This window comes from Canis lupus, chromosome 38 (assembly GCF_048164855.1).
Source record: "Canis lupus baileyi chromosome 38, mCanLup2.hap1, whole genome shotgun sequence".
In the NCBI taxonomy this organism is placed as follows: Eukaryota; Metazoa; Chordata; class Mammalia; order Carnivora; family Canidae; genus Canis; species Canis lupus.
The window spans coordinates 1,724,526-1,751,103 of record NC_132875.1 but is presented as its reverse complement, the minus strand read 5'-3'; the positions used below and the strand labels follow the sequence as shown (position 1 = coordinate 1,751,103).

Sequence of the window (26,578 nt, the reverse complement as noted above, 5' to 3'; positions counted from 1 at the left end):
AATCTAGCAAGCTTCAAATAGGAATATTTCACTTATTCATCCATTCCAGAAATATCAATTGGTCGCTCCATGTGTCTAGCAGGGGACAGAGATGCCCCAAAAGATGGAACCCACCTGGCTGGGGAGACAAAGATGCTTATGACGTCAAAAGATCACAGCAAAATAAGAACTGCCAAGGGAGAGCGGCCCCCCGGGGATCCTGTGGGCCAGGAGCTCTGGACAGGCAGTGGGGGAAAGGGCCGTGTCTGGGAAGATGGGGGCGGGGGGTGGGGTGGGGGGGGTGGGGCAGGGTGTCTAGGAAGGTTTCATGTAGGAAGTGTTTGATGGACAGGAAGCATGAGTCAGGGGGTGCAGCAGCTCCGCAATCAGGCTCAGAGAGAGAACTTCCCGAGATGGACAGGGAGGGGCTTGGTGAGAAAGAGAAAGCTGGAGGCTGCTAGTGGGCAACGGATTTCCCCTCCCACGACAGCCAGCCCATCACTGTCTCCAGCAGCCTCCTGACAGCTCGTCGTCTTCACAGTGGTGGCCAAGCAGGCCGACCTCCTGGGGCACGGGGCTGCTGCCATGGGGGCCCTCCCGTGGCTGCTCCTGCTCTTGCTGCTGCGTGCAGGTGAGAGAGACCACAGCCCCGGGGCAGGAGAGCCTCCTCCCGTCCGCCCTCCTGTCCCGCTGGGGCGTGGGCTAGCGGCGTGGGGCCGGATGCTTGGCCCTTCTGGAGTAAAGAGGAGTAGGGTGCACCTTCGGTGTAGGACCAACAGGTGAGGAAGCCCGGGATGGAGAAGGGGGACCGGCCCAAGTCAAAATTTGGAAGCTGAGGGCCCAGGGAGAAGCCAACCCCTGGTAGGTGCTCGAGTCAGGTGCAGGGAAGGCTGGAGCCAGCGAGGCGGCTGGGGACGGGGTTGAGCGCAGGGCTGCTTCGAGGGCGAGATTGCTGGCACGCACCAGTGCCCCCCTCCCGTGCCAGGCTCAGCAGCCCAGAGCCAGGCGCCAGCTGCACTGTTTCCGTCTTTTCTTCCTTTTTCTGCAGCCGAAGGGTATTCTGGAGATGATGTGGATGCAGAGGAAGTAGTTGGGGTCCTTCAGGAGTCCATCAGCCTCCCCGTGGAGATACCGGCCGATGAGGAGGTCGAGAACATCATCTGGTCCTCCTCGGCGAGCCTTGCCGTGGTGATTCCGGGCAGAGAGGGACAGCCGACCAAAATCGTGCTGACCAACCCTCGATACCAGCGCCGGGTGAGCCTGGTGGGCCCCGACTACTCCCTGCGCATCAGCAATCTGAGCTGGGAGGACTCGGGGCTCTACTACGCTCAGGTCAACCTGAGGACATCGCAGGCATCCTCCATGCAGCGGTACAGCCTGCGCGTCTACCGTGAGTTTAGGCCGGGGACCCTGTGGCTGCTTGTTCCCGGCTCTCCCTGAGCTTTGTGTGCAAAGCACCCGAGGTCTCGGGACTCAGAGTTACGGTTTGAGGGGTGGGGTCTGGAAGGCACACTGTGCCCGGGGTGCCCAAGCCCGGCGGGATCTGAGCGGCGGCCTCAAACGGAGTGGCCCAGCCCGGGGAGGCCCTGGGCACGCAGGCTCTTCCCCGAGACCTTCCCGGCATAGCGAGAGGGGTCAGGAGCTTCACGAGCAGACCCCAGGGGCCCTTCGCTCCCACCTCTATTCCTCAGCCTTCCATCCTCCCGTGCCATGTGGGGGCTGCTAACCCATACCCCTGTGTAGCCGAACCACATTGCTCAGTGCCTGTGACACTGGCTGATTCTCTACCGTGAATCTTGCAGAGACACTGATTAAACTATAAATGCCCCCAGGAAGTGTGATAATGTGTTTTGGGATCGAGGCGGCAAAATGAGATTTGGAGGAAGGCAGGGCACGCAGGTGAGGGACAGAAGGACGTGGGGGCATGGGGGCGGGGGGAGTGGGTGTGGGTAGTGCTCAAAGCGGCTCCCTCTATCTTAGCAGCTGCCCCGGGGGAGCCCGGGACCAGATTTTTCTGTCTACGTGGAGGGGCTCTCGGCCCTTCACCCCGGTATTGAGGAGCTTAAGACAGCAGACCCAACCTGGGCCTGAGTGCCTCAAGGGCTTTGTGTCCTCCCGCGTCCAGGACGGCTGTCGGAGCCTCATGTCTCCGTGAACTTTGAGATGGCTGCGGAAGAGAGCTGCAATCTCTCTCTGGCGTGCTCCGTGGAGGAGGCAGGCCAGGACGTGACCTACAGCTGGATATCCCGGGACGATTGCAGGGACACCGTGCACGAGGGCTCTGCCCTCAGCACCTCCTGGAGGCCTGGGGACAGTGTCCCCTCCTACACCTGTAGGGCCACCAACCCCGTCAGCACCATCTACTCTCAACCCATCCCCGCCAGGTCCTTCTGCACAGGTACCAGGTCCCCAGAGTCAGCCCCCGAGCTACTGCGGGGCCTCGCCACCTCCCTCCCTCAGTTCCTCCCAGGAGAGTACCTGGAACCCGCGGGGCCTTGTGCCCCAGACCGGGGCTCCGGGTGGGGGGCGGTGCTCCCAACTCCCAAAGGTTCTCTAGTCTCTCGCTCAGCCTGGATCGATCCCTGGATCTCAGTTTCTGGGCTTCTGTGATTGGAACATGTTTCCAGAGCCACTTGCAAAGGAATATCAACTGGCCCTGAACTTGGGGCCCCCCGTGGGATGCGGGCTGGGGGCCTGCCTCCCCCTCCCTGTGGCGAGCCCCTCTCTCCTTGCCTTCTGTCCCAGATCCCCACTTCCCTGAGGAGACGTCGACTTACTCCTGCCTCTTGGCCAAGGGGCTGCTGCTCCTCTTGCTCTTCGCGATTCTGGGCGCGGGGCTCTGGTGCGTCCGAGCCCAGAGAGGATGCCAAACGCCCAGGACCAGGAAACTCGAGAGAAACAGACTCAGACTGAGAAGGAAGGAGCAGCCCAGCCCCAGCCTGGCCTGAGCGCCCCTGGGGCCCCTGGCCTGAGCATCGCTTCTCCCCACCTGCCCCCCCAGGCCTCCCCCCTGACTCGGGGGCTTCTCCTCCCAGGGGGCCGAGGGGCGGGTGTCCAAAGGCCATACCCCCCACCCGGGGTGGGGGCGGGAGAGGCTTCTTTGGCAATAAGGTCAAATTAGGTGAGCACCGCTCTGGAGGAGCTGCGTGTGGTCCTGGGCTGGGTGACGGCGACCCGTGCTTCCGACGGTCCCTCCTCCTCCGGGTCCTCCCCCCAGACCGGTGGTTTCCTGTCTGCCTCTGCTGAGCACACCGAGTCCAAAGCCCCCTTCACAGGCCCCCTTCATATTCGTTATTCAAGGCCTGGCCCATCCCCGGCGCCCGAGGAAGTGAGGCCCTTGGCCCGGCCTGAGTCCCTGAGTCGCTTGCAGCGGGGAGAGCAGCGGCAGGGGGGCGGGGCGCTTCCAGCTGAGGTCCTCCTGGCCCAGCTCGGCTCCCAGCACCCGGGCACCCGCGCTCAGGCCAAGGCTCCCCGCTCCGACGACCTGGAGCTCCTGGACGGCCCTAGCCCGGTTGTCTTGCCATCGGCCTGCCCCAGGGGGACCGCAGCCTGGCCAACGGGTACCTGCAGGACCCTCAACGGCTGTCATGGCTGGTATCGCTGTCCTGCCCTGTGCTTAGGATGCCCAGGTCAAGCCTTCTCTCTGGACGATTGTCCTGGGTGCGCGCCCCCCTTCAACACACCCGTCCCTGATGAAGACCCTCACGCACCTGAGGACCAGGTGCTCTTGCTCTGTCCTCCCCCCCAACAAGTGGCCCGAATGCCTCCCCCAGGCCTGCAGAGCCCCCGTCTCGGTCATCCTGCCCACCTCAGGGCGTGCGGGTGCCACTCACAGGACTCTAGGTGGTGAGTGAGCTGGAGGACATGGTGTCAGCCACGTGGGGGCCCTGGGGAAGGTGCGGGAGCTCAGGGTTTCCCTCTGCTGCTTCCTGGGGACATGCCACTCGCTGGGTATGGCTGCTGGGGGGGAAGGCTCTGAAGGAGAGGCAGTGGCGCCTTTGATGCCTCTGCTGATCGGGCTCCTACAGGGACGCTCCTACAGGGACGCGGCTGTGTGTGTGGGGGTGGCCCCCGGATGGCTGGTACCCCAGGGTAGCCTGCAAAGCAGGTCTGAGGGCCTTGGGGAGGGCCGTGCCTCACGGTGCTCCTGCTCTCCAGACGAACTTCTAAGAAAAGGAGTATCGGGGACACCTGGGCGACTCAGCAGTGGAGCCTCTGCCTGTGGCTCAGGTCGTGACCCCGGGTCCCAGGATTGAGTCCCGAATCGGGGTCCGCGCAGGGAGCCTGCTTCTCTCTCTGCCTGTGTCTCTGCCTCTCTGTGTCTCTCAGGAATAAGTTAAATCTTAAAAGAAAAAGAAAAAGAATATTGGGCTGTGAAGGGGCAGTGGGATATACATGGGAGCTGTGGGGACCAAGGACACTGCTTTTGGGAAGACAGGCCAGGCCCTAGGACACCCAGGAGGAGGGTTCTATCCAGGTTCCGGACTGGAAAGAAAGCAGGGCCAGGAGACAAGTGGAGGGGGGAGGCTTCCTACCTACGTTTCTATGTAGGAGATGGAGCCCCTGGGGCCTGGGAAGGAGTTGGTGAGGCTGGGAAGCCAGTCCCCCAAAGAGCTCCTCAGGTGGGCAGCAGATCCTCTCTCCCCCCCAAGGGCCGGAGCCCTGGTCCCCCTGGAAGGCAGTTGGGGTCTGAGGCAGATTCTCTGTGCCCTTGGCCTCCCCCCGCCCCCCTTCCAGGCCAAGCCTGTAGCCCAGTTCCTCTGAATCCTGTAATCGGTTCTGGAGTCTGACCGGGAAGACACGGGGGTGGGGGAGCGGGGTTCCCCGTGGCTCTGGGTCAGGCGCAGGAAAAGTGAGCAAAGAGACGGACGGTCCTGTGCAGCGGGCCCAGGGCTCTCCCACGGGTTTGGCCAAGCCGCTCTCACTCCGTCTCTGAACAGAGAAGGGCTGAGGCCCCAAACCCTCCGGGGACCTGCAAGAAGGCAGAGACCCTCAGTTGGTGGACTCGAAGGTCACAGAGACCCAGACCTTGTCCTCTGCAGGAAACCAGGGTAAAAATCACCTGGTGGCACTTTGCAAAGTTTGACTGTCCTTTGAAATAGGTGGAAGCAAATGGGGATGGGGTGGGGGAGGGGAGGGTCCTATTTAAGGATCTACTAAGAGTCAGGCACCTGGCTAGCAAGGAAGCCTTCCTGGGGCGTGTGAAGACGTAATTACCACGAGATGGGACGCGGGCGGTGGGTGAAGGTGAGGGCGACGCGGGAGGAGTGGACCCTGCCGGAGCGAAGAGAGGACTGCAGTTCTGACCCCCATCAGCAGGGAGCGCAGGGATGGGCCGGTCTAGCCTGATGGGGGATGGATGGGAAGACACTGGCAGGTGGGAGAGCGCGGTGACTTGTAGGGACGCGAGGCTGTGCCCAGGTGGGGAGGCGGGGGAAGCGGGTCTGGAGAACCTCCAGCCTCCCTGGGACCAGCACGCCCAAGGCTAGTGGCTAGTGACCCTCTGGGAGAGACCAGGCTTCTCTCCGGGCCGGGGGGATGGGGCGGGGATAGGGCGGGGATAGGGCGGGGATGGGGAGAGCTGACCGCCTCGTCCCGCCTCCTCGTCGCAGGTGAGAATTCGCGGGCTGCTGGTGCTCACGTTACATAAACTCCTGGTTAGTCGAGCAAACTTTCCCAGAGAGTAACAATCCTGGATTGAGGACAACCCAGGAGAAAAATCTTCACTTTGAGCCTCAGGGACTATTTTTATCAACTTTCACTTCCGGCACGGGAAGGGAAACGAGTTTCGTTTGGGGTTGGTTCCTGCTCTTGCTAAAAAGCCCACAGGATACCTCGGAATCGGAGCCAAAAAGAGCCGTTGGTGGGGGTGGGGTGTGGCGGGGAAGGACCATATCGTAAACTTTTAAAAATGGGAAGTTATTTTAAATCCTGGATTTACAAAAAGTTACTTTAATAACCAAACAAAACAAGCTCATCCTCAAGAACACATCGGAGATGCAGAAACTGAACCTTTGGATCAGGGGTGCCGCCCACCCCAGCGGGGGGAGTGGGAGTGGGGGGATCTTAGGGATCTACAAGGAGCTGGCTACAAGGAGCAGAGGGGTGAAAAAGGCTCAGGAGGGGAGTTGAAGCCTTCTCCCCGCCTGGCTTTCACACTGTGCCCCCTAACCTGTGTTCGGGAACAGTCCTATCCCTGAGGTCCGCATGTCACCTTGTAAGGTAATGCTGAAAGCTGCCACTTAGGGAGAATTTTTTGGAGGGATAGTGGGAGAGCCCCACCGCTGCTCCTGCCTCCCCTCCGCCCCCTCCTTTGGCGCCACCTTTTCATCTCAAATCTCAAGCCGGGCTGAAAAGCCCCCAAATGTTTACACACAGAAAAACTTTGCAGCAGTCGGTCTCTGAGGACGGAATGGATTACAAGCGGGGATGGTGAGCTTCCGGCCGCAGCGTCCTGGCCCCGGGGCTGGGGACCACCTGGAAGGAGGATGTGGCTGGGATCCTGGTGTGAGCAGTTGGGTGTGCCCTGCAGGGTGTCTCCAGGGAGACTGCTGAGGCCACAGTTCCCCCATCAGATGCCCCGAAGGCTCCGTGGGCGAAGGCAGTGAAGGGGAAGGTCCGGCCATCGGGGAGGGCCCTGACCCTGTATCCCTAGGGGGCCCCCAGCTCACCCAGGAGAAAGCTGAGGGGTCCTTGGGCCTGCAGTCTCTAAGGAGGTGGGCTTCAGGAAGTCCAGGCCAGTGTGCGTTCAGCCCTGCCCTGCACCAGGGGAAAGTCCCGGGCGAGTCACCCACTGGGGTGAGCGTCCCGCTCCCCCTTCCCGGGCCGGCCCCGTTTTCTCCTCAGTGGAACAGAGCTAGGCCTACTTCCCGGGGGTCTCTGCCCAAAGGCCTGCAAAGCCTGGGGTCCAGGGTGGGCACCCTGCAGAGTTCAGGAGAAGAGCACTTCTATCTTTGCCCGTGTGTCCCTGTGTCCAGGCCCCGTGTGGGGAAGCCTCCCAGCCTGCCCCCCGCCCCCCTCCCCCGGCGCCTGTGCCCCGGGGTCGCCGGCGCTGGGGCTGCAGCGGGGGAGCCCTGGCGGCGTCGCCCCGGCGCACGGTCCCCTGGCACCCTGCAGGAGGCGCCGGGGCAGGGCCTGGGAGCGCGCCAGTGCAGACAGGTATTTCCAGTCGGGCCAGAGCCGCAGCAGAAGCCGGCGGGGGGCAGGAGGTGGGGCGGGGAAGGCGCGCAGAGGGGAGCCCCCTCCCCGCCACCTCACCGCCCCCGCATCCCCTGGGGGCCCCTCCCCGCCATCACGGATCCCCTGGGGGCCCCCTCCCCTCCCCTCCCCTCCCCTCCCCTCCCCCCACATCCCCTGGGGGTCCCGCTTCCCCCTTCTCCCCGCATCCCCTGGGGGCCATCTCCCACCTCCCTCCGCATCCCCGGATCCGGATCCCCTGGGGGTCCCGCTCCCCCTCCGCCCCGCATCCCCCAGGGGTCCCGCTCCACCCCTCTCCCCGCATCCCCCGGGGGTCCCACTTCTACTCCCCCCACCCCCGCATCCCCTGAGGTCCCGCTCCTCCCCCTCCCCCCGCATCCCCTGGGGTCCCGCTCCTCCCCCCCGCCCCCCCCCCCGCATCCCCTGGGGTCCCGCTCCTCTCCCCATCCCCGGAACCCTTGGGGTCCCGCTCCTCCCTCCCCCCCCCCCCGCATCCCCTGGGGGTCCCGCTCCCCCTCTCCCCGCATCCCCTGGGGGCCCGCTCCTCCCCCCCCCCCCCCGCATCCCCTGGGGGTCCCGCTCCCCCTCTCCCCGCATCCCCTGGGGGCCCGCTCCTCCCCCCCCGCCCCCCGCATCCCCTGGGGGTCCCGCTCCCCCTCTCCCCGCATCCCCTGGGGTCCCGCTCCTCCCTCCCCCCCCCCCCGCATCCCCTGGGGTCCCGCTCCTCCCTCCCCCCCCCGCATCCCCTGGGGTCCCGCTCCTCCCCCCTGCATCCCTTGGGGTTCCGCTCCTCCCCCCCCCCCGCATCCCCTGGGGTCCCGCTCCCCCCCCCCCCCCCCGCATCCCCTGGGGTCCCGCTCCTCTCCCCATCCCCGGAACCCCTGGGGTCCCGCTCCTCCCTCCCCCCCCCCCCGCATCCCCTGGGGGTCCCGCTCCCCCTCTCCCCGCATCCCCTGGGGGCCCGCTCCTCACCCCCGCCCCCCGCATCCCCTGGGGTCCCGCTCCTCCCCCCCGCATCCCCTGGGGTCCCGCTCCTCCCCCCCCCCCCCGCATCCCCTGGGGTCCCGCTCCTCCCCCCCCCCCCCGCATCCCCTGGGGTCCCGCTCCTCCCTCCCCCCCCCGCATCCCCTGGGGTCCCGCACCTCCCTCCCCCCCCCCCGCATCCCCTGGGGTCCCGCTCCTCCCTCCCCCCCCCCCCCCCCGCATCCCCTGGGGTCCCGCTCCTCCCTCCCCCCCCCCCCGCATCCCCTGAGGTCCCGCTCCTCCCTCCCCCCCCGCATCCCCTGGGGTCCCGCTCCTCCCTCCCCCCCGCATCCCCTGGGGGTCCCACTCCCCCTCCCCCCACATCCCCTGGGGGTCCCGCTCCCCCTGCATCCCCTGGGGGCCCCTTCCTCCTCCCCCTCCTCCTCCCTCTCCCCCAGCATCCCCTGGGGGCTCTCCAGGCCAGGCTGTCGGTGGGCCCCGCGGCTCCCGGGGGGCTGGCCCCGGAGCGGAGCGGGGCGGGGGTGCGCGAGGGTCCAGCTCCCGCCCTCTGGCCGGGTCCTGCGCTGCCGCTGCCCGCCCCCCGCCCGGCGCCCCGAGCTCCGCCAGGGGGCGACCCGAGCCCGCGGCCACGCGTCCCGCGCTCCCGAAACTACAACTCCCAGGGCGCTCGGGGGTCGCGGCCGCCCCTCCCCTCCCCTCCCCCTCCCCCCCGCCGGCCCCTCCCCTCGGCGGCGGGCGGGGCGCGGCGGTCTCCAGGGCGACGCGGGCGCTGGGGCGCGGGGCGGGGGGCGGGCGGGGGAGGCGGGAGGCGGGCCCGCCCCCTATTGTGTGGCTGCGGGAGCCGGGCCGCGCGGCGCCGGGCAGGTGAGGGCGGGGGCGGGCGGGGGCGCGCGGGGCAGGGGCGCCGCGGGCGGGGCTCCCCGGGGCGCCGAAGCCGAGGTGCGGGGAGTGAGCGGGATGCGGGGTGGGCGCGTCGGGGGCTCCCGGACACCCGGACAGCCGGCGGCGGAGGTACCGCGGGCGCGCGTGCAGGGGCCTGGGGCCTGGGGCCCCGCAAGGCGGAGTTCAGGGTCCGGAGCCGGAGAAGGAGCAGGGGGTCGAGAGCCCCGTGCCGGGCGGAGGACTCGGGGAGGGAGACCCCAGGGCCGAGGCGGGAAGGGGCGGGTGGGATCCTGGCGCGCACGGGGAGGGAGTTCTTGAAGCGCGGAGGACCTGGGCGGTCGGGGATGGGGGGAAACGGGAACGTGTGCTGTGCGAAGTGGGGTGCTGGACCCCCAGCACCGGGGGGGACCCCACACAGGTGAGGACATGGGCACAGAGGAGGAGGAGGAGGATGCAGGAAAAGCGGAGGAATTCTGGGGAAACTCGGGAGGGAGCTGGGGTTCCTCTCCACTTGGAAAGTGATGTCAGGGAAGAGGGGGGAGCTGGCTGGGGCGCGGCACTAGGGGAACCTCTGCTGGGGAGTTGCCCCGAGTTACCTGCCCCGGGGCACTAAGTGGAAGCAGGGGTCAGGGAGAGTCGGGAGGATGTTTTGCAGCCTGTCCAGAGCCGGGAGGCCAGCAGCGGGGTGGAGGCCACAGAGCAGAGTCCGCCCGGGTTTGCCGGGCCCCAGGCAGCCGCACCCCGCCCCAGCCCAGGGTGACTACCCCAGATGCTCCCGGCCCGCTGGCCAGAGTTCCTACCCTCGTGGCCCAGGGCTCTCACCCTGTGCACCCTAGGGCTGTGCAGGCTTCTTGGCTTCTCCTGGGTCACCCCTCGAGGGTTGGGGAGGGGAAAGCCTGGCGGTCCCTGGGCCGAGAGGACGCTGGAGCCGAGTGAATGGGAAGCACTGGGGTGAGGCACTGGGTCATGCTGTCTGGCAGAGGGAGGGCTGCCTGGAAGCATCCAGAGGGGAAAGTGCTGCCAGCCGCCTGTCCCAGGACCTGCCCAGACCTGGAGGGTGCTGGAGGGGCGGGCGGGGCTCTCCAGCAGGTGGGGGAGGCAGCCCCCCCTCCCCCAGGGCCTGACTCACTGCTGAAGCTGTGTTGGGAGGCTGAGTGGAGAAACAGACCCAGGGACTCCAGCTTCCGGGGCTCACCAAGGCTGGGGAAATGGGCAAGGACTTGTGTGTGTGTGTGTGTGTGGGGGTCCCTGGGGGCCGCTCTGTGGGGGGTTCTGATCCCGGTTTCAGGCCTCACTGGCTCTGTGTCCCTGAGCAAGCCTGCCTGAGTTCCTCGGGGTCCTTAGTGGTCACTGGGGCGGAGGCGGCAGGACTGGTCTTACGTGCAATCTTGTTATGAGCATCAGGACGAGGGAGGAGAACACCGAGGAGGCTGAGCCATGCGGATTCTCCGTCTCCCATTTTCCTGACACATCTTTTTCCAAGGGGATGGGAACCCCAGTTCCCTCCCAGCTCGGCTTTCTGAGCACTTAGTAACCCCGGTTCCCTTGGAATTTCTCTGCCTTTCTTAGCATCTCCCTACTCCTTTGCGCCGCCTTCCCCGTGCTCTCACCTGTTGGGGCCCCCACCCCGTGCTCCCTGGTTCTTCTAGTGCCCCCACCCCAGCCCTGGGGGGCCCTTACTCCCCAGGGCGGCAGGATCTCCGGTCTCCTCTCTCCTCTCTTCATTTGCTCTCCCCGCGGCCTTTCTCTAACTGTGGGGTTTCTTCTGGTTCCCGGATCGGCCAACTCTGTGTTGCCTTGGGTTTTGCGTTTAGATCTGCTGGTGCTCCCGGGAGCGAGCAGCTGCATCAGGTGTTATGTGAGCCAAGCCTTAACCGTCCAGAAGAGTGCGAGCTGAAACCTGCCACCCATCAGAAGGATTTGCGGGGCCTGCTGGGCCTTGGACACCCCTGGGCCCCTCCATCTGGGCCCCCGTGGATAGGAGGGGCCGGGCGAGCGGCAGCTGGGCTATGGTTTGGTGCCTCAGAGTGACCATCCTCAGCCTGGTCATCAGCCAGGGGGCTGACGGTGAGCCCGACTCCCTGGGCCCAGGCAGTCCCTGCGGGGACACCCCCTGGAGCAGAGAGGGGAGGGGTAGGGCTGGTTCTGGAGAAGTTGGGGAGCTCCGTCTCTTCACCAAGTCCCGGGGAGCCCTCGGAGGCGTGAGGAGCGCCCTCCCCTGGCCCTGACGTGGGTCCCCGCTGTGGGCCCCCCACGCAGGTCGAGGGAAGCCTGAGGTGGTGTCGGTGGTGGGCCGGGCTGGCGAGAGTGCGGTGCTGGGCTGTGACCTGCTGCCCCCGGCTGGCCGCCCCCCCCTGCATGTCATCGAGTGGCTGCGCTTTGGATTCCTACTTCCCATCTTCATCCAGTTCGGCCTCTACTCTCCACGCATCGACCCTGATTACGTGGGTAAGACTTGTCCTTAGGTGGGAGGTTGGAAGGGACTAGCAACACACCAGCAAAAGTGGGGTGGGGGGCAAGACCCCTTTACTGCTCTGCCTCCCCTCCCCCACTGTCTGGCAGGCCTGCCTCGGGGGTGGGTGGATGCACAGCTGGGTGGCTGGATCTGTGACCTGTCTGCTTCTCCCGGTGGTGGGGGGGACTCTGGCTGGCTGGGGTACAGAGGAGCCTGTGCGTGGAGGGTGGGCTGGCGACGGCTGGGTTCCCTAAAGGTAAGGGAATGGACGGATGGGGCCAGGCTGGGTTCCTGCTTCAGGTGGCTCCCGTCCAGTGTACAGGCCTCCCAGGGGCAGGGGCGGCGCCTTCTGCACCCCTGCTGGCTCCCTCAGAGGCCTCAGATTCCTCCTAATCCCAGATGGAGCCTTAATCTGAGCGGTTTAGGTTTACAGCAGGCAGGCAGGCCGGAGGACAGTGAGGGCCCACGGTGGGGGTGGGGCAAGACAGCCTCGCGGCCTCCTCTTCGGAGGGGAGACCCTGGAAAGGCCACCTGGGAGGACCTTGATGGGGGAAGAGACCCCCACCTTTCCTCTGTAGTTTGAATCCTGAGAGCAGCCCAGGGATTGGCTGAGCCCTCCGGGAGGGGCCGGCTGAGCTCAGGCAGGTGCTGCAGAAGGAACAGTTTATTTTCAAACTGGGGGCAGTTGTTGGCAAACAGCCTGGTGGGAGCGTGTGTGTCTACACAAGCCCTGTGAGGGCTGATGAAAGCGGGCCCCAATTAGGACAGTGGGGGAAACCGGCTGTGCCCACCAACCCTCCCTCGCTGCCTCGCGGGCCATGGGGGGTGCGGGAGGGGTTTGGGCGGCTACAGAATGTTGCCTGAGTGAGGACAGGGCAGGGGCAGGTGGGGTGGCGAGGGACAGGCTTTGGCTGGGACCCCACCGGGGGGACGAGAAACTGTCCTCTCTGCCCTCTGCCCCTGCTCCGGATTCCTCAGGCAGACAGGCCACTGGGTGGCTGGCAACTTTGCCAACCTGGGGGTTTCCTTTGTCTCTCTTGTTCCTTGGAGCTGTGGGGGCTTCGAGCAGCGGAGACCCCTGGGGCTCTTCCCACCCCTGCCCTGTGTGTCTGCCCCTGCCCCCTGGTCTGGAGCTCCCAGCCGGCCAGTCCCAGGCCAGTCCCAGTCGGGGCCCTGGCGGGGGAGGAGGCCTCTGCCCCCATTAACTCTCTTGCTGCCTCCCAGTGTGGAAGGGGCCTCTCTGCCTTTGTGTAGGGGACTCGGAGTTGCAGTTGCTAGGCAACAGGAGGTGGAGGTTGCTAAGGACAATGCTGTCCTGTCATAAGCCCTCTGGGCAAGGGAAGGAGAGATGGTCCGGGACTGTGTGTGAGGCTGGTGGCCTAGAATGTGGGAGGGACCGCGCCAGAGCCCGGAGCTCCCAGTGCTTGAGGACTCGGGAATCCACCTGGCGGAGGAGATGGGATTTACAGATGGGGTGTATGGGGTGGGGTGGCACGCAGATGGGGAGGGATGGGGATGGATGGGGACTGGCGGGGGGGGGGGGGGGGCGCCGTCTGCAGAACGCCCAGGACAGCCGGGCCTGAGTGCCTCCCTGGGCCCGGGGCCCAGAGGGTGGGCCGCCTTGGCTCCTGCGACGCCAGCTTTCCCAGCGGGCCACAGACCCGCTCTTCGAATCCACGCCGGCTTCGGGATCCTGGCTTTTGTGCCCTATCTCGGGAGTTTCAAGGTAGCCCACGCCGCAGAAGGCACACGTCTTCTCTCTGCCCTGAGTTGTGTGGTCCCAAGCGGTTGCTACTTTACTCCTGCCGAAGCCTCCGGTGCTCCCTGGTTCCCGTGGGGTTCCTCTGGGGTTCCTCTGGCGGGGCAGCCCTTGCAACATCTGGGCGGAGCCAGGCCGCTTCTTGGATCCATGTGTGCGAACTTGGACACGTGCGTGCACGTGTGCGAACTTGGACACGTGCGTGCACGTGGGTTCTCTGCCCTCTGGGAGCTTGAGAGCAGAGTCTGTGTCTGTTCCTACACGCATCCCTGCGGACGGGCTGGAGCCCACCAGGCTCTGGCCCTGCAGGTCCCTTCTTCTAAGTGAATTCTTGGGAGGATTAAACATGGTGCCAGTATTTAGGATCCCATGGTCCGCGTTCAGTGCTCAGTCTCCCTCCCCTCTTCTTCCTTCTTTGTAGAGCTTCAAAATCGTCCTAGTGGAGTGTTGCCGCTGTATGGCGCGTGGGAGAGGTCGCCTGCTGGGGTCTGCAGGGCTCGGGTGGCCGGGGATGCCAGGGATGCCAAGTGGGGCGGAGGGGTGTGATTATGTTAAATATTTACCTGCAAGGCCTGGGCTTATCTCCTGGGTGGGGATTTCAACACCTAGCCCGTGAGGCGGGCCCGCCCATCCTGGAGAGTCCACACCCCTGGACCTAATCCTTGGAAGAAAACAGCCCCTTGCCTAAGAGCACCAGGCCCGCCCGAACGTGGTGGTTCTCTTCTTCCCGGACAGTGCTAGGGTGGATGCAGCCTCAGATTCTCTTTGGGGAAGATCACCCTGTTGGTGGAAGGGAAGCAGACGCACGGCTTCAGCATTTCTAGTATCAGGACGGGCCAGTTAGAGGCCCCGTCTGGTTGGCTGGAGCGGGCACATGCGAAGGGCACGTACAGTCTTAGAGCTGTAATGGTTTGGGGCAACCCCGGCGACTTAGAGGATCCCATGTGTCCCCATCCGAGGTTTAGATGTGGTGGGCTGAGGGTTGTAACGGAAGGTAGGCTCAGGGCGGAGAGCCCTCCGGGTGGGCTGTGGAGGGAAGGCACCAGGGCGAGGATGCCCGAGAAGACACGTGTCCAGGAGCCAGAATGTGAAGATTTCCTGCGCATGCGGGTGTGGGAGGCAAGGGACAGGGGTCTAGGCAGTGCCGGGTTCCTGCGTGGTGCGGTGGTGCTGAGGGGGGAGGAGACCATGTGTCACCAGGCGAGGGACAGGGTCAAGCTCCTGTCCAGCCTCTGATTTTGAATCTTGCCCCGTCCATGTGTTCTGCGGGGTGTGAGCACCTGCCGAGTGAAGCTGCCCCGTGCCGCCCGCCCCGCCGTCCCTGCTGTCCCCACCGTCCCAGTGCCCCGCGCGCCCCAGCCAGGGTGGTCTTCCCTCCTTTGCAGGTGAAACTGAAGCTGGCGAGCTTGTGCAGGGAGTATCCGGCAGGGCCGGGCCGCAGGTCGCTCTGGCTCGCGAGCGTGGGCCTCTGTCACTAGGCCACCCCCCTGGCCAGGGACACGCGGAGCTGTGCAGGGAGGCTGCGGAGGGACTTGTGGGGGCCGCCTCCGTCTGAGCCTGGTGGGGGCTGCATGCTGGCCCAGGGGGACACGTGTGTGCGGATGTGCTGTGGCTGTGTGGAGCTCCACGCGGGCCCGGGTGCCCTGGGGCATGAGGAGGCTGCTGACCTTGCTGCCTGGCCGGGCTGGCCTCTGGCCACCCTAAGGCGCTTAGGCCGTTGATAATAGCCCTGAGGGATTAGGGGCTTTGGATGGTGAGGTCTGGGTCCCTGCTGGGCCCCAAACACCGCTGGGGTTTCCAGGGACAGTCCTCTGGCAGGAGAACTCTGGGAGCCAGACCTTGCCTCTGCGAAGCGTCCAGGGGTGGGGCAGGTCCTGTAACAATCACAGGGACAGTGTGTGGCTTTTGAACCTCCCTTCCCCCAATAGTCCTTGAAGCCACCTGCGGTTCGGTTCCATAGCGTCTCATCCACCTGCTGGGTTTCCCTTTGTCTACTCTGGGTCCCAGCTGCTGAAAGGCGGGAGGCATCTGGGGCTGGGTGGAGGGATCTGGCCTCAGTGACCCCCCAACACCACCTATGTCTCTCTGGGCCAGGCCCACTTCGTCAGGGTGGCTGCCAGAGCCCGGGCCTGTTCTTGACCCCTGAGAATAACCAGTGTGACCAGGGGGCTCGGGGCTCCTCTCCCAGGGCGAGTCCGGCTGCAGAAGGGGGCGTCTCTCCAGATTGAGGGCCTCCGGGCGGAAGACCAGGGCTGGTACGAGTGCCGAGTGCTCTTCCTGGACCAGCACAGCCCTGAAGACGACTCTGCCAACGGCTCCTGGGTGCACCTCACCGTGAACTGTAGGAAACAGGTGGTGGAGGAGGGAGGGGGGCAGCATGCTGGGGACCTGTGGGGGGTGTCCAGTGCCTCCCCCCCGCTGGCGGCCCTAGTGGCTGGCTCACTGGCTGCATCCTACCCCTCCCGCCCCATGCCGGCCCTGCCAGTCCTTCGGTCTGGGTGGCGTCTGCCTGCCGGGCTCCGTTGGAACTTCCTGTCTCCTCGGCTCCTGCCTCCCTGGCCCCACTGGGCAATGGGAAGGGGGCTGTTGGGCCCCGAGCAGAACACCGCTCACCTACGTACACAGCACGTAGTTTTTTCAAAACACCTTTATGCCTAGCACCTCACGAATTTTCTCGCAGCCCTAGGAAGGAAGGAAGGTCATTATTATTCCCGTTTCATTCAGGAGACTGCATCGTGCCACTGATGAGGGGCAAAGCAGAGTCTCGAAGCCAGGCCTCCTGACTCCTGGGCGGTGCCCGGGCCACTAGCTCTCCCCCAGCCCTCCACACCCGGGCTGTGTGCAGCCCCCGTGGCCAAGCCCACCGGCCAGCGCGGGGCTGAGTGCGGCAGGGGCGGCTGCTGGGTGGGGGGCTGCAGCCCTGACCCACCTCCCCGGCCCTCGGACGCTGCTCGTCGGGCTCCTAGTCCCTCTGGCACCCGCTGAGGCCTCTTTCTCCGCAGCGCCCCCGCAGTTCCTGGAGACACCTCCCCAGGTGCTGGAAGTTCAGGAACTGGAGCCTGTGACCCTGCGTTGTGTGGCCCGAGGCAGCCCGCAGCCTCAGGTCACTTGGAAGCTCCGCGGACAGGACCTTGGCCAGGGCCAGGGTCAGGTGCAAGTGAGTCCGGGGCTGGGCTGGGCCCAAGAGGGTGTGAGGGGCGGGGGGAGGCCTGGGGCTGGGGCTGGACGACCCGGCAAAGGCCAGGCTGGGAGACCGGCCAGGGGAGGGGCTTCGCAGCGGCCTCCGGAGCCCGGCGTGCTGCCTCCCTCTGCCGTCCAGCCTCAGAAGTGCAGGCTCCGAGGCCAGCGGGAGCCGAGGGGAGGCGGGTGGGCCCTGACCGTCCCCTCCTGCCCCAGGTGCGGAATGGGACGCTCTGGATCCGGCAGGTGGAGCGAGGCAGCTCCGGCGTCTACACCTGCCAAGCCTCCAGCTCCGAGGGCAGCGCCTCCCACGCCACCCAGCTGCTGGTGCTAGGTGCTCGGTGCTCTCGGGGTGGGGGAGGGCCGGGAACCGGGCCCCTGTAGGAGGGGCTGTGACCTGTGGCTGGGGCCGGGAGGGGTGTGTGGGGACAGAGGGAGCTCCCAATGCAGGCTGGTGCTCTAAAACCAGCATCTTAATTCTCAAGGGATCAGTGAAGGGACAAGTCCATGTTTAGTGCCCAGCAGTGTGGCAGGTAAGCCCCCTGACCCCCAGCCTCCTCATCGCTATATAGGGAGGTTCGTGTTTACGTTCTAGGACTATTACAAGAATGTAACCGAGCACAGTGATCAGCACTTAGTAATTCCTGTCCAAGTCCTTGTAAGACAAGCTGAGAAACGGCCTGGAAGCTGCCTGCAGCGCCGCTTCTCCAGGGCAGTCCGAGGAGCTAGCGGAGGCCGTGCTCCTGGGTCCCCCGGGAAGGCCGCGCTGGCGACGAAGGGCCAAGTGTGCCGGCGGCCGGAGGGCCCTGCTCAGTGCTGCCCACTCTGCTCTCCTTGGGCAGCTCTCCTCACTTCTCTGCCTCTGAGCCTTCATTTCTTCGTCCGTGAAGCGGAGACAGTAATTCCTCCCACAGGAGGCACTTGTGAGGATTAAAGGAGCGCCCGGGTGCCTGTAGTGTTCTGGGCGCCGGCTCGGAGCCTCACCCCTTAGGGCTGCCTCCTGGAGCAGCAGAGCCCGGGGAGGGGCGAGGGCGGAGGGGCAGCAGAAGGGAGGCACGGTTTGCGGGGACCCTGTGGCCTGGCCGGACCGGCGGGAAGAGCATTTGGGGTGGGGTTCAGAGAGCACAGGGGCGGGAAGGGCAGTGATGCCACCGTGGGGCAGGGCCCCATACCGACACAGAGAGGCTGCGGTGGTGGTGTCCTAGGAAGGGATGGTTGGCGGGGCCCGGGAGCGGTTGGATCCCGAGGGCCCGCGAGGCTACATCAGGGAGTTGACGCTTTGTGTGGTAGGAGCCAGGAGCTGCTGGGAGTTCTTGAGCAGAAGTGTTTTGAGGCCAAAGTGGGCATTTCCGCTCGAGTGGCTGCAGGGGGGAGCCTGGGTCGGGAACTGCTACGGTGTCTTGGGGTGAGGTATTGGGTTTCTGCGGTAGGGCAGGACACGAGGTGACCCGGGATGTGACAGATGAGGGACGTAAAGGGTAGACCAGCAGAGAGTAAGCGGCTTCCCCTTCCCCGCCCCAGCCCACATGCGCACACTTGCGAGCACGCATCTGCGCGCACAGCTTGTGGGCGGGGCCTCTGGGTGGATGGTGGTGTCCTGGAGGGGAGAGGGGCTGCTGTGTTCACCTACCGGGTTAGGGCCGTTCCCTGAAGCTCTGCAATGTCCCCTCGGCTCTCCAGACGGCAGATCCGGGAAGAACGGCAGAAGGGACCTCAGGGTTCTGGGAAGACCATGGGCTGAGGCCCGTCTCTCCCCTGTGCTGCCTCGCAGGCCCCCCGGTCATCGTGGTGCCCCCCAAGAACAGCACAGTCAATGCCTCCCAGGACGTCTCGTTGGCCTGCCGGGCGGAGGCGTACCCCACCAACCTCACCTACAGCTGGTTCCAGGACAACATCAATGTGTTCCACATCAGGTGGGGCTCTGGGGCGGGCGGAGGCCTGGCAGGTGGCTTTCGAGGAGCCCCTGGGCTGAGCAAACCGGGGCCCCTGCCCACGCGTGCCGTCTTGCAGCCGCCTGCAGCCCCGAGTGCGGATCCTGGTGGACGGGAGCCTGCGGCTGCAGGCCACCCAGCCCGACGACGCTGGCCGCTACACCTGTGTGCCCAGCAACGGCCTCCGGCGCCCACCCTCGGCCTCGGCCTACCTCACTGTGCTCTGTAAGCCTGGCCCGGCTCCCTCCCCAGCCCGCTCCCCTGCCCTGGGCCAGGCCTAAGCTCCTGCCCTACAAGCTGCCACTGTCTCCCCCAGACCCGGCCCAGGTGACGGCGATGCCTCCCGAGACACCCCTGCCTGTAGGCATGCGGGGGGTGATCCGGTGCCCGGTCCGTGCCAACCCCCCACTGCTCTTTGTCAGCTGGACCAAGGACGGGCAGGCCCTACAGCTGGATAAGGTACAGGCCTGGGGCCAGGGTTAGGAAGGGCTTAGCTGGGTGTGCTCCCAGGCGGAGCAGCCAGGCGGGAGGCAGCTCAGTTTAGTTCAGGTCAGTGGCCAGGGACGTGCTTCCCCCCTGGGGCTGTGCGGTGTTGGGGGGGCAGGAATACAACCTCCATCCTTAAGAAGAGTGCCCCCGGGGCGGGTAGGACAGCAGCACACACACTGTGCCGGAAGGAAGGGCCAGCCGAGGAGGAATCAGCAACAACTTGGAGGACTTTGGTGATGGGCCTCGGGGCGTGGACAGAGGTTCCGAGCAGAAACCAGGTCCCCGAGGCAGGGAACAGGGCGGTGTGTGTGTGGAGCATGAGGAGTCCTCGAGTCCGGGGGGCGTCACGGTGCCTGTGGGCATGTGATGCTGCAGAGAAAGCTCAAGGGGCAGGTTGGGGTCAAAACGAAGAACCGTGGATGCCAAGTGAATACTACATCGTTCCAAGGCGATCTTTGTCTGCAAAGGGTATACATGCCTTGTGGGCTACGACCACATCTTTGGATCCCAGGGACCCTGGGGCTTCTGCAGTAGGACACAGTACGTTTTTGCTGAACGTTATAAAAAAAAAAGTCTGCAGGCAACTGGAGCCAGGGAGTTGTGTGAGCAGCGGTGTGATAGCGTCAGAGCTCTGAGCAGGAGCTGAGTGTGTCCGGTGAATGGAGGGCAGAGTGGACGCAGGGACCGGGGTTCAGGGCTGTTGAAATGGCCCGGGGGGAGGGGTGAGGAGGGGTGGACGGGCTTCACGCCTAGACAGAGGCCTTCCCGGAGGACAGACCTGGTGAGTGTTTGGAGGGGGAGTGAGAGATCTGGGGATAGCGGGACAGCAGGGGCCTTAACGCAGAAATTGGGAAGCCAGGGAAAGGATAGGATTTGGGGTGGAAGGTGCTGCCTTTCATCATGGAGAGCTGGAAAGACAACTGGGTGACCCCCCACACACACATACACACACGAGCAGGCAGAGAGCCCCCTCCCAGGGCTTAGCTCCAAGGGTGCCCTTGGAGAGAGACCTGAGACACTGAGACACGGGAGTCAGAGCGAGGTGAGGCCTGGCCGAGGAGCCCTCTGCAGGGAAGCGGCTCTTCCTCGCTCTCCTGCCCCTGCTCAGCTGCTTACCCTAGTGGTCATCCGTCTCCTCTCTCCTCTGCCCTTCCTGCAGCTCCCTGGCTGGTCCCAGGGCCCAGAGGGCTCGCTGATCATCGCCCTGGGGAATGAGGATGCCCTCGGAGAATACTCCTGCACCCCCTACAACAGTCTGGGTACCGCAGGGCCCTCTCCGGTGACCCGCGTGCTGCTCAAGGTGAGGCCGTGGACGGGCCAGCAGCACTGGGCCGGGTGGCTGAGGATGCGCCCCGGTGCTGACACCTGCCGGCCCAGGGGGGTAGGGCAGTCACGTGCGGGGAGGGGCTGTCACACGCCCTCCCAGAGGTTTCTGCACAGGTGGTGCCGGGGAGTGGAACGGGAGACACACACGTGCCCCCAAAGTAAGATAGCGCGCCTGTCCAACTCACTAGCCTTGGCCTCTCTGGAGGGGAAGGGGTGGAGAGCAGAGGAGAGGCTGAAACGGTGTTTTGTGGAGGTTTACACATCCCCGGAGACGCTCCCCATTTCCCCCTAGCCCCCAGGGTTGCAGAGACGACAGGTGGGGAGATGGGACCTGAGAGGGGGGTGTGACCGGAGCCCTAGAGAGAGAGCCGTGCGAGGCCCCTCCCGATGCCAGATCTGGCTTGCAGGCTCCCCCAGCCTTTCTAGAACGGCCCAAGGAAGAGTATTTCCAGGAAGTGGGGCGGGAGCTACTCATCCCCTGCTCGGCCCAAGGAGACCCCCCTCCTGCTATCTCCTGGGCCAAGGTAAGGCTCCCGACCCTGTTCTGCCTGCGTTTGCGCCCACCAGGCCCCTGCCTCTCCCCGCCCCTGGTCGTTCTATGGGAAGGAGGGGGCCATCCGAGTCAGGGTGGGGAGGGAACCGGAGCTGCCCTTGGTGAGGGGTGGCTGCGTGTGTCCTCAGGGCTGACCAGTGGTTCTGTAGGTGGGCCGGGGGCTGCAGGGCCAGGCCCAGGTGGACAGCAACAGTAGCCTCATCCTGCGACCGTTGACCAAGGAGGCCAATGGGCGCTGGGAGTGCACCGCCAGCAATGCTGTGGCCCGCGTGGCCACCTCCACACACGTCTACGTGCTGGGTTAGTGGCTGCAGAGCCAGCTGGGGTCTAGGGGAAACCATGTGGGACTGCGGACGGGGGAATTATTTGTGGAGCTCCACGTGGGCTTGGTGGGTGGGGGACCCCTGGGGTGACAGGTCGAGGTCAGAGGCCCTGGGACTCCCCTCAGCCCTTCGCCTTCTCTCAGGGCCCTGACCATCATTCCTCCCTCAATTCCCCCTCTTCAGGTACCAGCCCCCATGTTGTCACCAATGTGTCCGTGGTGCCTTTGCCCAAGGGTGCCAACGTCTCTTGGGAGCCTGGCTTTGATGGTGGCTATCTGCAAAGATTCAGTGTCTGGTATACCCCGCTGTGAGTGACCTGGCCCTGCCATTCCTGTCCCTCCCCCCAGCACCCAGGTTCCCCCTGGCCCTTGGCCCTTCCCCCTCCCTCCATCCCGACCCTAATTTTGCTCTATCTCGGGGTTGGGCGGGGGGGAGATCATAGGTGTTCAGGGCCAGGTCCTGAGACCTCGGATGGCCGAGGGAAGGGGGCAGGTCAGCTCTCTGGACTGCAGAGCCTTCTGGCCCTCCTAGTTCACGAGGTACCCCCATTTCCTCATGTCTTCCAGGGCCAAACGTCCCGACCGAACCCACCATGACTGGGTGTCCCTGGCGGTGCCTGTGGGGGCTGCTTACCTCCTCGTGCCAGGGCTGCAGCCCCATACCCAGTACCAGTTCAGCGTCCTAGCTCAGAACAAGCTGGGGAGTGGGCCCTTCAGCGAGATCATCTTGTCTGCCCCCGAAGGTGAGAGACCTCTGTCCCCAGAGCAGCTGATGGGGTGGGAAGGGACTGGTGGGAGAAGCCAGGATATGGGAAGACCTGGTGGGAGGAGGCAGAGGTGCTGGGCAGCTTGGCTCCACAGGGCTTTAGGGAACGTGCTTCAGCTTTGTCTCCTGGGGCTCTGGGAGGATGGCTGGGCACGGAGGTGGTGAGAGGGGACAGAGGGCTTGGCATGTGGTGGCAGGGCCCTGGAAGCCCTGTGTCTGTCATGCCTATCTGCCCTGTTCAGGGCTTCCCACCACACCAGCTGCCCCCAGGCTTCCGCCTACGGAGATGCCGCCTCCCCTGTCACCCCCCCGGGGCCTGGTGGCGGTGAGGACACCCCGGGGGGTGCTGCTGCATTGGGAGCCCCCGGAACTGGTCCCGGAGACCCTGGATGGCTATGTGCTGGAGGGAAGGCAAGGCTCCCAGGGCTGGGAGGTGCTGGACCGGGCCGTGGCAGGCACGGAGCTGCAGCTGCTGGTGCCAGGACTCATCAAGGTGTGTGTGGGAGGCAGGCACCTCCCCAGCCCCCAAACCTCAGCTTCGCACCCTCCCCTCCCAGCTGCAGTCTTTGTGAATGGGGCTGGGCCCCTGACCCCTGACCCCCTTCCTGGACCCTCGCCCCCAGGACGTTCTGTACGAGTTCCGCCTTGTGGCCCTCGCGGGGAGCTATGTCAGCGAGCCCAGCAACACGGCCAACGTCTCCACTTCCGGTGAGAACCCGGCGGGAGGGCGGAGCGCCGGGCACGGGGCGGGGAGCCGCAGCCCACGGTCGCGGGCACCGACGCCCCCTTCGTGGCCCCTGCCCAGGCCTGGAGGTCTACCCCTCGCGCACGCAGCTGCCCGGCCTGCTGCCCCAGCCGGTCCTGGCCGGCGTGGTGGGCGGGGTCTGCTTCCTGGGGGTGGCCGTCCTCGTGAGCATCCTGGCCGCCTGCCTGACCAACCGGCGCAGGGCAGCCCGCCGCCGCCGCAAGCGCCTCCGCCAAGGTAGGCCCCGAGGCCCCGCCCGCCGGGTGGACACCGCCCCCTCCCCCTGCGCGGGCCAGGTGCGTCCTGTCCGCCTGCGCGGTCCCGGGCCCCGCCCGCCGGGTGGACACCGCCCCCTCCCCCTGCGCGGGCCAGGTGCGTCCTGTCCTTGTGCACGGTCCCGGGCCCCGCCCACACGGGTCCCGCCCACGCAGGCCCCGCCCTCCCCGGCCCCGCCCCCACCCCAGCGCGGGCCGGGTGCATCCTGTCCGCCTGCACGGTCCCGGGCCCCGCCCACCGGGTGGACACCGCCCCCTCCCCCAGCGCGGGCCAGGTGCGTCCTGTCCGCGTACGGGGTCCCGGGCCCCGCCCACACAGGCCCCGCCCACCGGGTGGACACCGCCCCCTCCCCCAGCGTGGGCCAGGTGCGTCCTGTCCTTCTGCACGGTCCCGGGCCCCGCCCACACGGGTCCCGCCCACGCAGGCCCCGCCCTCCCCGGCCCCGCCCCCACCCCAGCGCGGGCCGGGTGCATCCTGTCCGCCTGCACAGTCCTGGGCCCCGCCCACCGATGGACACCGCCCCCTCCCCCAGCGCGGGCCAGGTGCGTCCTGTCCGCGTACGCGGTCCCGGGCCCCGCCCACACAGGCCCCGCCCACCGGGTGGACACCGCCCCCTCCCCCTGAGCGGGCCAGGTGCGCCCTGTCCGCCTGCACAGACCCCGGGCGGGCTGAGGCTGAGGCTCGGCGCCTGGGGCCCCGGAGGGCCTGAGCCCGTGTCGCCTCTGGTTGTCCCGCCCGAACAGATGCGCCTCTTATCTTCTCTCCGCCCGGGAAGTCAGCTCCGCGGTAAGTCCCTCTACCTCCTGGGCTCCCTCCTGCGTGCTCTCCGGCGCCTCCGGTGGCCTGGGAGGGGCGGGCGTGCAGCCTGGGGCCTGTCCGCCGTCACCTGTGCCTTTCCTCCACCTCTCCTCCACGTGGGTCCTTGTCCCCGTTGCTCCCCAGCTCTGCTCTGTTGGCCACCAGACTTCTCCGGGCCTGATGCTGGTTCCTGGGAGGGGGGCCGGCCCCCTGCCACAGAGCCTGCCCTCCTGTCCTTCCCCAGCTCTGCTCCAGGCTCGGGCAGCCCTGATAGCGTGGTGAAGCTCAAGCTCCAGGGTTCCCCGGTCCCTAGCCTGCGCCAGAGTCTGCTCTGGGGGGAGCCCGCTGGTGCCCCCAGCCCGCCTCCGGATCCTCCGCCTAGTCGGGGGCCCTTACCCCTGGAGCCCATTTGCCGGGGACCAGATGGCCGGTTTGTAATGGGACCCACCACGGGGCCCCCCCAAGAAAAGTCAGGTTCTGAGCGAGCTGAGCCTGGGACCCCAGCCCAGCACCAGGCCAGGTCCTATGACTGCAGCAGCAGCAGTCCCAGCGGGATGCCCCAGCCCCTCTGCATTGCAGACATCAGCCCTGTGGGGCCCCCTCCCGCAGCCCCACCTAGTCCTCTGCCGGGTCCAGGACCCTTGCTCCAGTACCTGAGCCTGCCCTTCTTCCGGGAGATGAATGTGGATGGGGACTGGCCCCCTTTCGAAGATGCCAGGCCTGCTCCACCCCCAGATTACATAGATACCCGGCCCTGCCCCACCTCCTCTCTCCTTCACCCCCTGGACTCTGATGCTGCATCCCCCAGGGCAGGGCTTCCTGGGGCTGGGGCTGGGGCCAGGGCCACCCCAGAGCCCCTGTACACGGCACTGGCTGACTGGACACTGAGGGAGCGGCTGCTGCCGAGTCTTCTCCCTGCTGCCCCTCGGGGCAGCCTCACCAGCCAGAGCAGCGGGCGGGGCAGTGCCTCGTTCCTCCGGCCCCCCTCGACGGCCCCCTCTGCGGGGGGCAGCTACCTCAGCCCTGCTCCGGGAGACACCAGCAGCTGGGCCAGTGGCCCTGAGAGGTGGCCCCGACGGGAGCATGTGGTGACAGTCAGCAAGAGGTGAGGACAGTCCCTGCTCATCCCTGGCCTGGCTCCAGTTCCCACCCAGACTTCCCCGTCTTCTCTGAATACCCCGTGCCTTCTGGGCTCCGCTCCCACCCTGGGACCAGGAGAACTCGTCTCCTTTTAGAAGCTTTTTGCTGAGGTCCAGGGATCTTCAGGGAACCCATGGCCCAAGCTGAGTCTGGAGGACTCTGGGTTGGGGCTTTTTCTGTTGCCCCGCATTCCTCCACCCATACCGCACTTTCGACGTTTTTAACAGGAGGAACACATCTGTGGATGAGAACTACGAGTGGGACTCCGAATTCCCTGGGGACATGGAATTGCTGGAGACTCTGCACCTAGGCTTGACTGGCCTTCGACCCCGACCTGAAGCCGAGCCAGAGCTAGGTGTGAGAGCTCTCCAGAAAGGCAACGTGGCCTCGCTCTTCCCTGTCGGGCCCTGTGCCCCGGGCTTGCTCCTGCTCCCTTGGCTCGTCCGCGCTGGCAGGGCCTAGAGGGCCTAGAGGGCTCCGTGATGCTGGCAACCCTCAGACCTGTCCCTCTCCTTGTTCTGCCCTTTTCCTGCAGATGCGAAGGTTCCAGAGGAGGGCAGCGGCCTCCCGACCACTGCCCAGGCTCCGGGTCCTGAGGCCCGCTGTGCTGCCCTCCGGGAGGAGTTCCTGGCTTTCCGTCGCCGCCGAGACGCCACTAGGGCTCGGTTACCAGTCTATAGACAGCCTGTCCCTCATCCGGAACAGGCCACTCTGCTGTGAAAGCTGGGTGAAGGCACACAGACCTCGCAGAGGGGGGCCCGACGAGACCTAGCTCCAGCCTGGAACACTGTCTCTGCCCCTTTGGTGCCAGGCACAGCCCCTGATGGTGGGCTTGGGGGGGCCGTGGTAGGCTAGAGATGTATGTGCTGGCCCCCAGAGCCTGGAGGAACAGGGGTTTTAGATCTGCCAGTGTGTGTGTGTGTGTGTGCGCGCGCTGCGCACGTGTGTGGTGCTGATGGTGGTGGTGTTTGTGGTGTGGGTGAAGTTTTTTACAGGTGAATAAAGAAAATCCGAGAAACGTTTCTGTGTGTTTTCCGCCTTTGAGTCTGAGAGGGAGGTGGGGAATCCTCAAGCTTTGAAAAGGAGGGGACTCTTCCTTTTTAGGAACACAGGTGCACGCAGCATCCTTTCAAAACGCACTTGAGTGCCTACTGAGGGCAGCTACGAGAGACCAGCCTTCGAGTCAGATATCGAGAGAACAAATTCGCGAAGTGAATGAAGCCTTTGCCCTTGGCGAGTTCCTCCGGGCTGGCCAAGCAGCCAGAGAATCCGTTCCAGCGGGAGGCCGTGAGCTCCGTGATAAGGCCGAGCGCTGTGTGCGGCTGCACCAAGGAAGGAGTCAGCAGGGAGCGCTCACAGCTTGTGCGGAGGGTGCCGGAGGGTGCCGCACCCGGGGGGGGGGGGGGGGGGGGGGGGGGGGGGGGGGGGGTCCTGCAGCGGGAGTAACGGTAGGAGCCCACGTGCCAGGCCCTGCTTTAAGCTCTTCACACGTATCCTCTCGTTTTCCATAACTCTGATGTAAGTAGAGGTACCGGCTGCATTTTATAGACCGTGGAACTGAAGCACAGAGGCCTTAGGGACTTCGGAATTTGTCCAAAGGTCACCCAGCAGGTATGGAGTGGAGCAGGTCAGAAGCTGGTCAAGGGAAGGGAAGCATCCCAGCCGGCAGGCATGGAGCCCGGAGCGCGCTTGGTCTCCCAGGGAATCCCTCGGTGGCGCTGGTAGGGCAGGTTTGGGGAAGAGGGGATGGCAAAGAGGAAGGAGGCAGAGGTTGAGGCCCTTGGAAACCGGGCTAA

General features: G+C 65.8%; 2 protein-coding genes and 1 long non-coding RNA gene across 7 annotated transcripts; 2 read left to right on the top strand and 1 right to left on the bottom strand.

The window, feature by feature from the left end:
• The first annotated feature begins 386 nt into the window (after positions 1 to 386).
• On the top strand, positions 387 to 3,109 carry SLAMF9 (SLAM family member 9). Its single transcript, XM_072814758.1, has 4 exons — positions 387 to 610; positions 1,028 to 1,369; positions 2,105 to 2,377; positions 2,725 to 3,109. The coding sequence occupies exons 1-4, from the start codon at positions 565 to 567 to the stop codon at positions 2,925 to 2,927; spliced, it is 864 nt and encodes a 287-aa protein (XP_072670859.1). The 5' UTR covers positions 387 to 564; the 3' UTR covers positions 2,928 to 3,109.
• Positions 3,110 to 8,948: 5,839 nt separating this feature from the next.
• On the top strand, positions 8,949 to 25,804 carry IGSF9 (immunoglobulin superfamily member 9). 5 transcript variants are annotated; one of them, XM_072814754.1, is made up of 22 exons: positions 8,949 to 9,024; positions 10,857 to 11,109; positions 11,302 to 11,490; positions 15,445 to 15,597; positions 16,259 to 16,413; positions 16,653 to 16,770; positions 16,922 to 16,969; positions 18,208 to 18,349; positions 18,447 to 18,592; positions 18,684 to 18,826; positions 20,016 to 20,156; positions 20,590 to 20,706; positions 20,885 to 21,035; positions 21,242 to 21,365; positions 21,625 to 21,800; positions 22,066 to 22,316; positions 22,447 to 22,531; positions 22,629 to 22,805; positions 23,588 to 23,630; positions 23,887 to 24,747; positions 25,010 to 25,137; positions 25,318 to 25,804. In XM_072814754.1, the coding sequence occupies exons 2-22, from the start codon at positions 11,052 to 11,054 to the stop codon at positions 25,500 to 25,502; spliced, it is 3,591 nt and encodes a 1,196-aa protein (XP_072670855.1). In that variant the 5' UTR covers positions 8,949 to 9,024; positions 10,857 to 11,051; the 3' UTR covers positions 25,503 to 25,804. The 5 variants fall into 5 exon arrangements, with proteins under 5 accessions (XP_072670855.1, XP_072670854.1, XP_072670858.1 ...); XM_072814753.1 differs by lacking the exon at positions 8,949 to 9,024 and adding an exon at positions 9,059 to 9,171; XM_072814752.1 differs by lacking the exon at positions 8,949 to 9,024 and adding an exon at positions 9,649 to 9,993.
• LOC140626897 (uncharacterized) lies at positions 12,982 to 22,396 on the bottom strand. Its single transcript, XR_012025880.1, has 4 exons — positions 18,067 to 22,396; positions 16,186 to 17,797; positions 14,148 to 15,938; positions 12,982 to 14,036 (listed from the first exon to the last, which is right to left on the bottom strand). It is a non-coding gene; the product is annotated as an uncharacterized lncRNA (long non-coding RNA).
• Positions 25,805 to 26,578: the final 774 nt, after the last annotated feature.

Coding starts and splice junctions, on each gene's coding strand:
- IGSF9 (XM_072814754.1), top strand. CDS start 11,052: ATGGTTTGGTGCCTCAGAGTGACCATCCTCAGCCTGGTCATCAGCCAG. Junction 20,157..20,589: donor TGACCCGCGTGCTGCTCAAG/GTGAGGCCGTGG, acceptor TCTGGCTTGCAG/GCTCCCCCAGCCTTTCTAGA. Junction 21,801..22,065: donor CATCTTGTCTGCCCCCGAAG/GTGAGAGACCTC, acceptor TGCCCTGTTCAG/GGCTTCCCACCACACCAGCT.
- SLAMF9 (XM_072814758.1), top strand. CDS start 565: ATGGGGGCCCTCCCGTGGCTGCTCCTGCTCTTGCTGCTGCGTGCAG. Junction 611..1,027: donor GCTCTTGCTGCTGCGTGCAG/GTGAGAGAGACC, acceptor CTTTTTCTGCAG/CCGAAGGGTATTCTGGAGAT. Junction 1,370..2,104: donor GTACAGCCTGCGCGTCTACC/GTGAGTTTAGGC, acceptor TCCCGCGTCCAG/GACGGCTGTCGGAGCCTCAT.